Source organism: Gadus macrocephalus, chromosome 4 (assembly GCF_031168955.1).
Source record: "Gadus macrocephalus chromosome 4, ASM3116895v1".
Lineage (NCBI taxonomy): Eukaryota > Metazoa > Chordata > Actinopteri > Gadiformes > Gadidae > Gadus > Gadus macrocephalus.
This window is the reverse complement of record NC_082385.1, coordinates 29,126,373-29,142,110: the sequence shown is the minus strand read 5'-3', so window position 1 is coordinate 29,142,110 and position 15,738 is coordinate 29,126,373. Positions and strand designations below refer to the sequence as shown.

Sequence of the window (15,738 nt, the reverse complement as noted above, 5' to 3'; positions counted from 1 at the left end):
CTTTTAGTCCTCAATATGGAAAAGTTAAAAAGTCCTGAACACAGTCGCCTTCACGGTGCCCCCCCCCAAAAAGAAACAACCAACTAACGACTCCCTATTGCAGAGGCTAAAAAGTGACCCAAAGTGAGGTTAATGCTGGGTTTCAGCCACAAGCACCAGCGCCGCTGTGACTCCTACGGGACGGACCGAGCTCTGGGTTTCTGTGATCCTGAGCTGTTTATCATGCAGGCTGTGATCCCGCTTGGGAACAGTAAACCCGCCGCCGATCGCAGGTGAGACCACAACAGGCTAGGTGGAAAGCTAACGGTGTCTGCCGACGGGAAACTAAACCCAGATAGCCCCTTATCGCTCAACGTGGATTGTGTTTTTTCTTTTTCTTTTTTTTTAATAGCATGCCGTGCTAGCTAACGGTAGCACCGGGTGTTGCACTGCTAGTCGGCTAGCCTGCCGCCTTGTGTGTCACCACACAGGGACGCCTCTCGTGTGTTTATAACAGTAAACCAGACACACGGAATCCGACATCAGCCGTTCATAAGGTAGCGAGTGACGTCACAAAGCCCAGTACACATCTCGTGGGGGACTTAGGCTTGATATGCAAATACTTAGACAGGCAGACTTCAAAGGTCGCCGCTATCTATCCATCCATTGCAAGTTTATCGTAAACTTTGCCTGATTATTGATATCTACGAGTGGACCATCCTCTGGGCGGTTGACCCATGCCATGCGACGCTGGATGATGTCCTCCAGGACCAGCGAGCAGCACGCTAGGCGGCCCGCATCGTCACCCAGTCTAGGGGTGTCTGAAGTGTAAGCCTGGGGGCCCCGTGGAAGTGTTCGCCTGTGAAGGGTTTCTTGACTTTGTAGCCGACCGCTTGGATTGCAAGACCAACAACAATGGAGGTAACGATGGATTACTGCGTGGAGCTAGTGCTGCAGAAGGACCTGGGGAAGCGGCTGCAGACGGGCCCGGAGCTCACGGAGCTGCTGTTAGACCCGGAGAGGCTCCCGACCCTGGAGCAGGACCCGGCTCTGCTGGACCGGATGGTGGACGGCGTCGCCAGCTCCTGGGTCAATAACAGTCATTTCAAGGTGGGGTGATGAGATGACTTGGTACCGTAAGTGACCTGGAACTCTACTGCGGGGCGAGTACTTAGGAGCAGGAGGCTGTTTGGTTCAAAGCCCTGATTGTCTAAAATCGTGAACATCTGTACTAGGAGGATGAATATAAGCACGTGCATTTTCTGGGTGTGGTTAATTGCAGGCACACTATTAATATAAATTATGTCTGAGTGTTATGTTTATAAACCTGGTCGTGTGGTCATTAAACTAGGCTGATTGTTCTAGCTTGTCTAATGTAAACAAACAATAACCACATGCAAGTGTATTATCCCTGGTTTGCCAGCCTGCTTAAACCTGCTGAGCAACCTTCTAGAGTCAACATCAGGGAAGGGTTCCAACTCAGATTTGACTTCCTTTTAAATATAATTATTTTGATTGTGACTTCCTTTCGATATTTGACGTTACCTGAAAACAGTGGGCAGGAAGGTTACGGTGCCTTTCTTAAGTGTGGCTAGCCTCCATCTATCACAGTAAGCTTGTGCCACAGGTGACTGGACTCACACACCCACCACTTGGCAGGACTTCAGGTGTTTCGGACAAAGTGTCCTGTGGGACTGTTTGAAGCTGAAAGGGCTTTCTATAATTGAGTGGCAGAGTGGTTTAAGTCGTGAGTCTGATGCTATATTGTGTAATGGATGCTCTACTAGCATGCATTAGCCGTGTGTGTGTGTGTGTGTGTGTGTGTGTGTGTGTGTGTGTGTGTGTGTGTGTGTGTGTGTGTGTGTGTGTGTGTGTGTGTGTGTGTGTGTGTGTGTGTGTGTGTGTGTGTGTGTGTACACACTGGAACCGCCTAAGTGAATCTCTCCCTCCCCCATGATGCACCTATTCAAACTGAACAGTGGGTCCATCAGGCCTTGTGGTCCTGCTAATTAAAGCTGTTGTACTCATTACTGCGTAGTAAGCGATAAGGCGTTGGAGACACTGGTAGCCAGAGGTGGAATTAAAACCAAGCTACCAGGTTCCTAATACAATGTGTTTCACACACACACACACACACACACACGTACACACACACGTACATACACACACACACACACACGTACACACACACACGCGTACGTCAACGCAGCCAATCAGAGCCCTTCCTGCTCCGCCACAGCCATCGGGACCCGCAATGAGGGCGCGGGCCCCCTGTGGCGGGGCGGAGCTAGTGCCTGTGGCCTGTGTTGAGTTTCATCTGTCCCTCCCTCCCTCCCTCTTCCTCCCAGCCCTATCTGCCACAGATAGAACGCTCCCTTCACTCGCCTCACAGCCGGTCTGTCAGCAGACTGGCCTGAGGGAGGAGGAGGGAGGCAGGCATAGCAAGAGCTGCAGAAAAAAGGCTTAGGGGGGTAAGGCCAAGCCTGTACGCTTATAAAGGCTTGGATATGGTTTCATGGAGAGCGCGGTTCATGTGGGTCATGTATAGTGGATTAGCATGGGGCCAAGCCCATGTCTTCCCTGTGAGCTGTATGCTCCGAGAATCGCAGGGAGGGAGGGGGGGGTGGAGGACAAACAGAACCAGGCCACATGATTTGTGGGTAACGGCACCACTGACGTTGCGCTGGCTCCGGGACAGACCTTGACATGTCCGGCCGGCGTGGAGACAGATGGTGAAGGCAGGAATGGGGCCAGGAAATCAATGACATGAAGTGTTTGGGTGCAGCAACCCTACATTTACCGAGCGGTCCTTTGGGACGGCCACGCCTAGTGGGTTATAGTTGAGGTGTACCACTCAAGATCCCTCCTTTTTCTTCCTTCCGGGATGATGACTGGTGTATTCCTTGTTCTTTGGTGTGTCATAAATTATCTTATCGTTCTATAAGTATGAAACAGCCGTGATTTGATATTTGAGGATTCTATTGTTTCGTTACCCTCTAGCATCACATGTAACTAGAGCGGCTCGAAACGATGTTGCCATTCATGACCCACCCACAAAGCATGTGGGCAGCTGCGCTCATGTTGTTAACCGCAGCACGAGTCGGCGGCCGGCAGATGGTGCCAGTGGGTAATTTTTAACATTTATTTATATGGTGTATTGCTTCTTTTCAAAAGAAGTGTTCCAAAAATTGCACCATTGCCCGAACACGAGGTTCAGGTGATGCGAATGTGTCGATTATGGTGTTAGCAGAGTTACTCTCACTAGACGTTCATAGAGTATCTCAAGCCACCCCAAGACAAGGAAAGTGAAATATTAGCGGCGGAAGAGGACTACTACTTGGTGCGTCATGTAATGTGACTCATGGTGGCATTTATTGTCAACTTTGAAACAAACAATGCAAGAAAAGAACGGTATTTGCGTGTTCAAATGTTATGAAGTGAAATCGGCATTTTGTTCAGTAATGGCATAAAGGGAGCTGAAAGAATCTGCTGTGTGCATATTACCCAGAATCCTTTGCAGGCAGACTGCTTTGCTGTTGCTATTGATTTCAAAATAAAAGCAGGCCAAACGGTTTAGCTTTATACCAGTGTTTCCCCCAGCACTGTATGGTTAAGGCGGCCGCCTTAACAACAATAGGGCCCCGCCTTGACTACCAATGTATAAAAAAAATATATATATATATTATTATTATTATTTTTTAAATTATTATGCATCAACAAAGTACCAAGCTCCTTGACCACCTTGACTAAGACATTTTTACATTTGAACACTGTATACTGTTCAACCATCACTTGTATTCATATACTCCTATAATTATCTCCTTCTCTTGTGTAATACGTTTTTCTTTTTATGATTTAGGTTGTTTTATTTGGAATGGACATTCTATCAGCCCTGGTAACAAGACTACAGGAGAGATTTAGAAATCAGGTTGGAACAGGTATGAATATCATTTTTTATCCAACACATCATTGAAAGACAATTGACCATCTGGTACTGATGTACACTGATATTATATAACAGTTTATTATGCTATTATATATACAATTAAATAGATTGGATTACCAAAATGTAATTTGTTTTACACACTATTGTCTTTCTTGGATCCAATACAACATTTTTTTATTGGACTTTGTCACAAAGCTTGGGTCAGTTCCAGCTCTAATTCAACAACTCATACCATAATACCATGATGTACATCAGAGCAGATGATGAAGTGCCTGAATAGAGGCTTTTATGAAGTATAAGCTTAATGATATTTTTTGATTTGCAATTCATTCATATTTTCGTATATCAAATATCATGTATTCTTCATTGTTTAAAGATGAAGATAAACTACAAATAATGCAAATTTTCACTCCTCTTCTGCACTGCTACAAACAATTTCAAGTCGTTAAATATTTGTTAAATGGAAAAAAATGGAAAGCTACCAGACGTCTGAGCGCTCATTTTGAGGCTAAAGTAAATGTTGATATGTGAGTAAATACCTGCAGGCTAACCTATACTTCCACTTTGGTCTGTCTGGCCGTCTGTCTGTGTGTCTGTCCTGTCTTTCCTGTATTTCCTGTCTTGTCTGTCTGGCCTTCCGTTCGCTGGTGTGTCTGTGTGTCTGTGTGTCTGTGTGTCTGTGTGTCTGTCTGTCTGTCTGTCTGTCTGTCTGTCTGTCTGTCTGTCTGTCTGTCTGTGTATCTGTCCTGTCTTTCCTGTACGTCCTGTCTTGTCTGTCTGGCCTTCCGTTCGTTGGTCTGTCCGTCTGTCTGTCTGACTTTCTGTCTGTCCGTCTGTCCGTCTGTCCGTCTGTCCGTCTGTCCGTCTGTCCGTCTGTCTGTCTGACTTTCTGTCTGTCCGTCTGTCCGTCTGTCCGTCTGTCCGTCTGTCCGTCTGTCCGTCTGTCTGTCTGTCCGTCTGTCTGTCTGTCCGTCTGTCCGTCTGACTTTCTGTCTGTCCGTCTGTCCGTCTGTCTGTCTCAGTGCTGCCCAGCCTGATGGATCGGCTGGGCGATGCCAAGGACGTGGTCCGGGACCAGGACCAGGCCCTGCTCTTGAAGATCATGGACCAAGCCGCAAATCCACAGGTAGCAGACGCACACACACACTCGCTCGCTCACTCACACTTTTCTGGTAATGCGCACACGTACACGTACACACAAACACGCACACACACACACACACACACACACACACACACACACACACACACACACACACACACACACACACACACACACACACACACACACACACACACACACACACACACACACACACACACACATTGCTCCAAAGTAATATGCACACTTCATTTATTATTTGATTTGATTTATTATTGAGTTCAAATAAGAAATCCAAAGAAAGAATGCCGATAATCTCTTGATCTTAGTCTCTTAGTCTCTCTCTCACACACACACACACACACACACACACACACACACACACACACACACACACACACACACACACACACACACACACACACACACACACACACACACACACACACACACACACACACAAATATTGCTCCAAATTATTATGCACGTCTCATTTATTATTAGTTCAATTATATATCTCAAACTTAGTGCCACACCCACACCCACACCCAGGTGGTGTGACTCCATCCCGGTGCTTGTGTTTGTGTCTTTAGTACGTGTGGGAGCGCATGCTGGGCGGATTCAAGCACAAGAACACCAGGAGCCGGGAGGGACTGTGCCAGTGCCTCATCGCCACCCTCAACGCGTGAGTCTGTCGGGTGGCCCCGCCTCCGAGGCGCTCAGCCTTCTGGGAGCTGGCAGTACATCAGAATGCATCATGGGAGTTATCCTTTGCTGATGACGTTTGAGGGAACTGAAGAGTGGTTGTAGTAGTGTAAAATCCAAAGTAAAGGTAATGATACCTAGGCTAATCAAAATTAATTTCTATAGTGGACAGTCTGACCATGTTGTTTTGAAACGTTTTTTGGTCTCTTTTTCTAAAAGCTAAAAAAGAGACCGGTGCCCAGACAGGATATTTTGGGGGCTTCTTTTTCTTCTTCAGATTTGCCTCCGTTTTGGAATTAAAGGAGCATCGGAATGTTAATGGTAGTAATGGTGTTGGGTCATTGTTTAGAAATGATTCCTGAAATGTTTTGGGGAGTGTTTGAAACTGGCACAGCGTTTCTTATGCAAGGCGTAGCAGAACGAGGTTTCCATTAGCCTCAGGTCGGGACAAGAAAATAAATAAAAGAATCCCATGATGCACTCTGATGTACAAGCCCTGTAGCAGTGTATTTATACAGTGGCCAGTTTAAACAGTGTTGTTTTTAATCCTTTTTCTGACTCTTTTTCTAAGAGCGTCTGTCTCCAGACAGGGTGTTTTAGCTCCTTTTTCTTCTTCAGATTTGGATCTCAGAGCCTGACGCTCAGCAAGATAGTCCCTCACATCTGTAACCTCCTTGGGGACCCCACGAGTCAGGTACGCACGCCTGGAAATTAAGTATACTGTAGATGTATTGTTGTAATGGTAAAGTATCGTTTAGTTCATGGGGCTACTCTTTTTATGTACCAGGACAAGGTAAGTAGACAAAACCAGTGAAGTTAAGTCTAAGCCCTGGTACCTGAACCATGAATAGTGTTACGAGCGACACCTGTGTTTGTCAGATGAAGAGCCTCAGTGATAAGTGTCTGTGGTGGACTGCTATGAGAACCCAACACGGAGCATCAAAGATGATCCGTTAGCACCACCTACTGGTGAAACACTGGTACTGAAGCCGAGTTTGGCGTTTACTTGTGTGAACACAGCCCCGATTGTGCGTCAGCTGACTTCAACAGCTACATTGAACCACAATGTTTTATTTTAAGTTTTCATGGTACACAAAGACACTTCACATACAATTTAAGACAAATATTTTTACCAAATACATGCCGACATAGATCTTTGGATGCAGCCGCTTGTTGTTGGGCAAATTAAGTCACACGTATAGTTACACATCTATCTTTCTAAGAGGGTTTCTGGCTAATAAGGCGGGTGAGCCCACCGCGGGCTAGCTGTTGAACTGTCAGGAATAAGATGGCGTCCGAGTCTGTTGTCCGGTGATAAGCTGCGGTGCTCCATCATCACCGGAACAACGCTTCCTCCAGAACAACAGGAAGTCTAGCACACACACTTCCTTTGTGGATTTGGCTAGCTGACCAACGCACACCCACATACACACATGCACACGCAGACAGACAGACAGACAGACAGACAGACAGACTGACAGACAGACAGACAGACAGACAGACAGACAGACAGACAGACAGACAGACAGATACACAGACACACAGACACAGGTACACAAATCCACACAAACCTACACACATGCATGCATGCATGCATACATACATACATACATACATACATACATACATACATACATACATACATACATACATACATACATACATACATACATACATACATACATACATGCATACATACATAGGCATGCACAGGCATGCACACACATGCATACACATAAATGCACGTGCACAGACATACAGTCATAGACATGCGCACACACACACGCCCGCCCGCGCGCGCGCACGCACACACACGCACACGCATGCACACACATGCACACACACAAGCCCACCTAAATGCTGACTCACGTAAACTACATAGCAGGAAGTGGACATTGTCTCTGGCTGATAAATTGCTGGTTGCACGGTTCAGTCAGGCTATTATATGACCCACGGTAACTGCTTGTTGCAGCAGTATGCAAGAGTTGTTATTTACTGCCACAGCTGACTGGTGTCTGATTAATAAAACATAATTTGTTTTGATTTAGTTTGCATTTTCAAAGGTATAGGTCCTTTCCAAGTTGTCATTTCGAGTTAAACAAGTTTTCAGGCTGATCAATCACACATTGGCAGCCACTCAATAGTAGCCTGAATGAATTATTCATGAGCATTCATCCAAAGAATGACAAATACATTATCTTGTATTTGTGCTTTCATCTGCTCAATTACAATGAGATGAGCTGAAACAGGACAGAGATGAGCTGAAACAGGACAGAGATGAGCTGAAACAGGACAGAGATGAGCTGAAACAGGACAGAGATGAGCTGAAACAGGACAGAAATGAGCTGAAACAAGACAGAGATGAGCTGAAACAGGACAGAGATGAGCTGAAACAGGACAGAAATGAGCTGAAACAGGACAGAGATGAGCTGAAACAGGACAGAGATGAGCTGAAACAGGACAGAGATGAGCTGAAACAGGACAGAAATGAGCTGAAACAGGACAGAGATGAGCTGAAACAGGACAGAGATGAGCTGAAACAGGACAGAGATGAGCTGAAACAGGACAGAGATGAGCTGAAACAGGACAGAGATGAGCTGAAACAGGACAGAGATGTAGTTGGAGTTGTCGATGGTTATTATTCATCAGTCGGTCTCAACTAGTTGGCATTCACATATCTGGTTTAACATCTAGACCGTTAACTGTTTTCTCTCTCTCTCTCTCTCTCTCTCTCTCTCTCTCTCTCTCTCTCTCTCTCTCTCTCTCTCTCTCTCCCCCTCCCCCCAGGTGCGTGACGGTGCTATGAACTGCCTGGTGGAGATCTACCGCCACGTGGGGGAGCGAGTGAGGATGGACCTGGGGAAGAAGGGCCTGCCTCAGTCACGGTGAGGCACAGGACCAGGAAGCAGTTTAGCTGCCCAAATAAGGGCAGTGCTGTCTTCTGGGAGTGATGTATAAACATAAAAAAATATTAGGTATAAAAAACAAAGTACAATTTTATTTTTCGCCAAGGCAAGAGCCCTGCTTTATATATATATATATGTATATATATATAATCAATACGTTATCAGACTGGTAGAAGGCCTAGACATCTCAGCCTCATGCTTCGTGATGTGTCATTTATATAGAACGGAGGAGGGAGTTTTCTTGTACATCTGCTCTATTGGAAAGAGGGGGAGGGGGCGGGAGTATTTTGGGATGGTGGTGTGATGTTCTGATGGCCTCTTTATCTCATCCACACACACACACACACACACACACACACACACACACACACACACACACACACACACACACACACACACACACACACACACACACACACACACACACACACACACACACACCTTTTTTCCGTTGTCGCCCGCCGCGACTCTGCCGTCCGTCATCGAGACGACTGCCTGTCGAACCCTTCCTGAATGACTGACCCTGTCGCCGTCTGCTCCTTCCTCTTCTCCGCAGGTTGAACGTCATCTTCAGTAAATTCGACGAGGTCCAGCGGTCGGGCAGCATGGTCCTCTCGCCCCTGTCTGGTGAGTCTTCAGCCGACCCTGAGACGCATGACTGTAACGCTGCTGGGGGTTACACACCACCTGGGTGGCTTTTACTGGGCTCCTCCAAACACAAGGACACAGGGTGGGGGGGTTGGAAACTGGTTTATTGTAGAAGTTTGAAGACAATGATATGTGACCTGCTGCGCGTGTTGCGAGCAGGAGGCGTGCGTGCGTGCGTGCGTGCGTGTGTGTGTGTGTGTGGAGCGCACACACACAACCAAACAGGTTGAGTGCCGACCTCCCGTTTCGTTAGCGCCTCACCTCTGTGCTTTTTACAAATGGGGAGTGTTTGCTCATTTAGGCCCAACCTGTAGACAGACGAGCCTACCTGTCTCTCTACCTACGTACCCCAGGTACCTGCGTGCATTCTGCCCTTGCCCATATTGCATCACAGGGTCTTCCGCTATGCTATGCAGGCTTTCACTAAAGCTAGCGAGATAGTCGCGTGTTTCGGGGGAGTGGTTTTGGAGGAAGGCCTGAAAGGAGGGCTGGGAATTTCTTCAGTTGCGTACTTTTAAAATTTAGCCTACTCTAGTTGGTTCTTCTGCATTGCCTACCCTAGCTTTAAGCAGAAGAGCAAGTTTGGTCGGACGCTGGAGTCAAGGTGGGGGTGGGTGCTTTATTATGGTCGATAATAGCAAGTTGTTGAGTTAGAGCTGCGACTGACCCAAGCTTCGTGACAATGTCCAATACAAACGGCAGAACAAACGTTTAGCTGAAGGCGGTGATGAAGAGCTGGGCTTTAAGGCTTGATTTGAAGGCAGTAGGGAGTGAGCCTCCTTACTGCCTGGGAATGGGGAATCGGAGGAAACATTTCACTCCCTGAAGATGTTAAACGAACAGGAAGGACTCAAACTTGCAGAATAAGCCAATTTCCAAGCCCCCAATGCCGTAATCTTGCAGAGCAAAGAAAGAGCTCCAATGGGACCTAACCGATGTGCATACAGTCTTTAAAGTAGTAGTAAAATGGATCCCACCCAGAACTGTATCTACACTATCCGTCCAGTGACGGATAGTGGTGCTACGCATCTGCACCTCTGTCCCCCAGAGATGCATGCTTCCATGTTGCGTTTCACACACACACACGCACACGCACACGCACACACACACACAAGGTTCTTCTGGGCCGGCTGCTCCCGGGAGAGAGCCATGAGAGGGAGGTCAGCCCAGTCGCCGTGGTAACACGCCACCTGTAGTCTTTTCAAAGGGGGTGTTGTGCGTCAATGCCGCGGTGACTGACAGCTCGGTGAATGTCACCCAAGCAGAGCGGCGGAAAGTGTTTTAGGGAGGGGGAGAAGGGGGGGGGAGGGAGGGAGGGAGGGAGGGAGGGAGAGGGAGATGGAATCAAACGACAGATAGGATTGATCTTCCAACCCAGGACTGCCAATTGGGCCAGTTTGAAGTTTAAAGAGTTAAACCGAGAACAGTTCAAAGAAACAGAAAGACAAAATGAGAGCGGGAGAGTGGGGAGGGATTTGTTATCGTCCTGGAGTTTGAGTTGATAGAATACCCCGAACCATTTTACTATTTAATCGCTGTGCTCTTATTTTGGAGGAGAGTTGTCAGCTGTCGTCTGTGCAGTCACAAGACGTGTGCGTGTGCGTGTGCGTGTGCGTGTGCGTGTGTGTGTGTGTGTGTGTGTGTGTGTGTGTGTGTGTGTGTGTGTGTGTGTGTGTGTGTGTGTGTGTGTGTGTGTGTGTGTGTGTGTGTGTGTGTGTGTGTGTGTGTGTGTGTGTGTGTGTGTGTGTGTGTGTGCGCGTGCGTGTGTCAGTGCATCAGCAGTAAAACGGTGATGGGACACTCCCCCGTCCTCTTGCCCTCAGCTGTGTGTGTGTGTATAAGGGGGGGGGGGGGGGGGGGCGGGGGCAGGCTGTCAGCAGCTAGTGCCTGCAAGTCACACAGGGTAGTGTGAGCTCCTCTTGCTCCTTCCTGATCGACTGGAAAGGCGACACTTGTCTCCTCTTACTAGGACATAGCTCATCGGTTGAGTCGCACGGGATAAACACTTTCAGGTAAAATGAGTATCGTATTCCTTCCTACCATTGATACGGCCTGATTTACCGGCTGCTGCAAACGCGTGGATGCAAGCGGGTGTTCAGTTTGTCTGGAGATTGTTTATAGCGCTTGTCTTGGCAGTGCTTTATATGAAAGCATTTCTGTGTATTCGTGAGCGAGTTGATCCGTCCGCACCATTCATCGTTGCTTCCGGAGCGTCTGCAGCGGCGACACACATCAGAGCCAGGTACCGTCCCGCTTCCTCATGTTACTCGTGTGTCCTACGCTGACTGACTCTGGTTCTCTGTTGAGCATAGCAGCCCTACTTTTACACAAACAAAAGAAGAAGAAAAGTTGTGTGGCGTCGTTTTTAAGGTTCTCAATCTGTTGTCCTTCGTCACTCGACGCGATACGGCTTTATCGTCCAGTAAAGTGGATCGTTGCCTTTCTGCTTCTCTTGGCATAAACATCAGCGACACTTTAGTACGCTACACGTAGAGACCACGTCTGTGGTAGCTCTGCAAGCCTGCAGAGTTAAACCAGTCTCACACCAGGTTTAAATGGACTAGTGTGGCTGCCCCTCCTTAACCACAAATGTCTAACGGCGTTAGGTGTATTGCCAAAGAGATCCACATCAAGGAATGACTTTGGCTCGTACTTCAAACAAAGAGACACAATTATGAATTGGACATAAGTTGGAAGACATACAGGTATTAAAGTCATGTTTTGTGTTATGGTCTCTGGACTCATACTGTCTCTAGGGGGCGGTAGGGGGGGCTTATCCACGTCAGAGGTTTGATATTTACACGGGTGATTGCTCGCCTGGCATGTGTCCAGCACGTTGAATCTGGTTTGAAAATGAAAACATTGGAGAGATGCACTAAGTATCGTGGGATATATTGGAGCAACAGCAGTTGTACACTAGTGTTATGGTGCATTATGGGTATGAAGTAATGCAGTATGTAGGGAACCAGATTAGTATACTGTGCATTTTGAGCAGCCCGACTAAATATTGATGCCCCATATAGTGCCGTATGCTCTATCACTCACTATGAGAGGGGAGCAAGGTTTTTTGAAGCTCACTTGAACTGATGAAGAAAATGGGTTGAAAGTTCTAAAACATATACCGTAAACAAGACGAAATATGAAGAAAATGCATTGAAAAATACCTATTTGTTTTCTCGTATCAAACGAAAAGTTTGATACGATAATTTGTTCAGATATTGTGTCGGCGTTCTCTGTGCAAGTAAGGAAGTGCTTGATGAAAAGGCTTTTGATAAATGAATCTGGACTTGACATGAGGTGTTCACTGGGGCTCTTCTCCCAGTGTGACGCAGGTACCACATGACCTGGTGGGAGCTTATTGTCTGTGTTGGAAACCCATGAGGTGTTCACTGGGGCTCTTCTCCCAGTGTGACGCAGGTACCACATGACCTGGTGGGAGCTTATTGTCTGTGTTGGAAACCCAGTGCTCTGCTTTCCTCCTGAAAGTCGCAATCTCATTTGCTTTGCCGAAAGATACCCCCCTTCTCTGACCTCTGACCGGTCTTGGATCAGTGGTTTCCTACGATTCTTGAGACTTGATCATGTATGTATGTGTGTGTGTTCAAAAGGAGTGTGTGAGAGGGAGAGAGAGAGGGAGAGAGAGAGAGAGAGGGAGAGGGAGGGAGAGAGAGAGGCAAGCATTCAGTTGTACCATTTCCAACAAGAAACGTTTTACATAATACTTCATTTTAAAACCCACGTCTCCCACAGCCGATTTTAACCACCACACTTTCGTCACGACATCGCAGCCACTGAATCCAGGCCGATACCCGTCCTGTGCCCCCCCCCCCCCCCCCCCCTCTCCAGGACTAGGGTTGCCTCCCTGGTGAATAATGCAGGGCAGCGCTGGCAGGGAGCTCTCTCTCTCGGCCCCCTGGCCCCGACCTGGGCCAGGAGCGGCTCTCATCACGCAGGGAGCACAGCGAGGGGAGGTTCTGCTAACGGTGACCGCATCGATTCTAGATGTGGTTCCCGATGTGGGACACAGGGAACACCGTGATGGAGGAGGGTGTCCTTCCCATTTGGCCGACTGGCTGTGGGTGGCAGTGTACTGGGAGCATGGATTACATCAAACCAATACCAGCATGTGTCACTGCAGAGACGTTTTATATGAATCTAAAGGCGCTTTAGAATCGGTTGCTCCTTAAAACAAAAGGCGTTCCGCCTTTCTCCACAAGCTAATTCTTCCTCAGCAGGAACCATGCACACCGGCTAGCTGGATAGCTTCCAAAGCTAGCTAGCTTGTTATCAAAACAAACTGGTCTTGTCAAGTAGGACATGATCGATAGCTAGCGACTGTGGCTTCGTGCGGCTGATGCTGAGGTTAGCTTTGGTGAAATGTGAGTGAATGCAGCATTTAACCAGGGAGGGTTTGTCCACACTAACTGGTTTGTGTTGTTCCCAGGGGAGTTGGCTCTCAAATGCCCTACTGAATACCTCCGCTGTCCTGATGAATGTAGCGGTCTCCTCGGGTTACACACACACACACACACACACACACACACACACACACACACACACACACACACACACACCATTCAATGTACAAACCCTAAAAGATTGTGATTTTTTAAATGATGCAGTATAGTTATTATTGATTCGTTATTGATTCATTAGTGAACAAGAATCATGTGTCTTATTGAATAAAAGACTAGATGTTGACTGGCCATCATAATTACAAGCTGGCCATTCTTCCCTTGGTATGTCATAACAGTTGAGAGACCAAACACGCTCACATCCATCTTGTCCTCACCACAACGTGTCATCTTTTGACATCGCCACGTTTTACGAGCACTGGGTATCTTTCCATGCTACGCATGGAAGGCTAACCACTTTTATTTTGGCCCGCTGGCCGAGGAGGCGCTGGCCCGTTGTCCGTCAGCCCCCTCCTCTGGGCTTTGTGTTCCTGCCGTAGCTCCCCCTGGGTGCGTGTAACCGTAGACGCCTCGGGGACTGAAGGAGTGCTAATGAATGCTATCGGGGCCCAGCGCTCCCTCCTGCTGTTGTCCAGGCCCGGATTGTTCTGGTCTGCAGGTGGTTCCTTGTCCACATGCCCCGCCCCCGCTGTGCTCTGATTGGCCGGTTGAACCGTGGGATGGCAGACCCTTTCCACAGAGGAGTCCTTGTAGGAGCAACACAGGTGTCCCTCATTACCCTAATTATGACTCTGCTGCTTGTGTTTGCACCAGGGCACCGGTAGCAGGTTGAGGCCACGTTTATACGTAGCAGGGTATTTATAGAAACAAATATTCCCCCCCCTCCGTTTTCAAAAAAGTTGTTGTTTGCATCAAAACGCATAAATACGCCGTTGAGCGCCATTATAACTATGCCAAACCTATGGGCGGCAGTGTAGGGAGAAGGATAAAGCCATGCAAGCCAATCAGAATCCTCCGAATCAACAACAACGAATAACACGAGCGTCTTCCTGTAACAAACAAACTTGTAAACATTGGGCGCTCATATGGCGTCAAGCATTTCCTGGCGCATAATGTGGCGCTTCAGAACCTAAAACCCTGTTTCTCCCGTTGACACGACAACACATAACCGGCGTTTTCAGAAATCTCCACTTTGGCCGGAGTTTTAGAAATGATCGTTTTCTGTGATAAAAACAGCGTTTTCGTGTAAATGAGAGGCCAAACCGCGTGGAAATATCTGCGTTTTCCCTGCGTGTAAACGGGGGCTGAGCTAATGACGATAGGTCTGCTAGTCTGGGACAGAGAGCCATAACTAGTGTTATGTGTCCTGTGATGACACCTCTGTGTCAGGGTCACAGAGCTTGCCTACATCACCGCTGTGAAATGCGGAAGGGTTGAGATGTTCGTGGTGGCTGTCATCGTTTTGTTGTAGACGGTTGTTGTTGTTCATCATCAGTCATTCTCGACTCGTTGGAATTTGCATATCCGTTTTGAAATCTCGACGGTTAACTGCTGACTGTTATTTCTCTCTCTCTCTCTCTCTCTCTCTCTCTCTCTCTCTCTCTCTCTCTCTCTCTCACCAGTCACCCTCACCCTCACCCTCACCAGTCACCCTGTGGTTGTGAGCCGTTGCATTCCGAGGCTCCAGCATGTCACATTGTGAGCGTTAGCCCGGAGGACAACCTGTCAGACTCCATCAGGCCACCGTTCCACCGAGGGGCGTAAGGGAACAGGTGCTGAACCTGCTGGATTCACATCCAATTGCTGCTTGTCCTCATTATGCCTGGGATTTAAACCTTAGAGCCTTTCAGTGCGGGGAGTGAAATCACCTGGCACTCATTTGAACCAATCAGAATGAGCGATTGCATAACCAGTTTGATGTATCTATTTTCTCTGGAAGTCCCTGTGGGTGGATTTTGAGTTTTCGGTCACTGCCGTAGTTACGTGCCAGCAGAGCCCCCTCTGGTGGTCGAAGGAGGTCATTGCAACAGCGGGTGC

The 15,738-nt window shown here is 47.8% G+C and overlaps 1 protein-coding gene and 1 non-coding gene across 2 annotated transcripts in view; one reads left to right on the top strand and one right to left on the bottom strand.

Moving 5' to 3' along the window:
- Window position 1: 1 nt before the first annotated feature.
- The window catches only part of LOC132455171 (CLIP-associating protein 1-B-like), a 175,487-nt gene continuing 159,750 nt past the window's right edge, over window positions 2-15,738 (top strand). The window contains 7 exon segments of the mRNA XM_060048936.1: window positions 2-1,089; window positions 3,839-3,917; window positions 4,948-5,051; window positions 5,621-5,712; window positions 6,351-6,426; window positions 8,520-8,617; window positions 9,195-9,265. Coding sequence (XP_059904919.1) covers window positions 895-1,089; window positions 3,839-3,917; window positions 4,948-5,051; window positions 5,621-5,712; window positions 6,351-6,426; window positions 8,520-8,617; window positions 9,195-9,265 — 715 coding nt within the window. The 5' untranslated portion in view covers window positions 2-894.
- Window positions 3,157-3,286, bottom strand: LOC132456693 (U4atac minor spliceosomal RNA). Its single transcript, XR_009525559.1, has one exon. It is a non-coding gene; the product is annotated as a U4atac minor spliceosomal RNA (small nuclear RNA).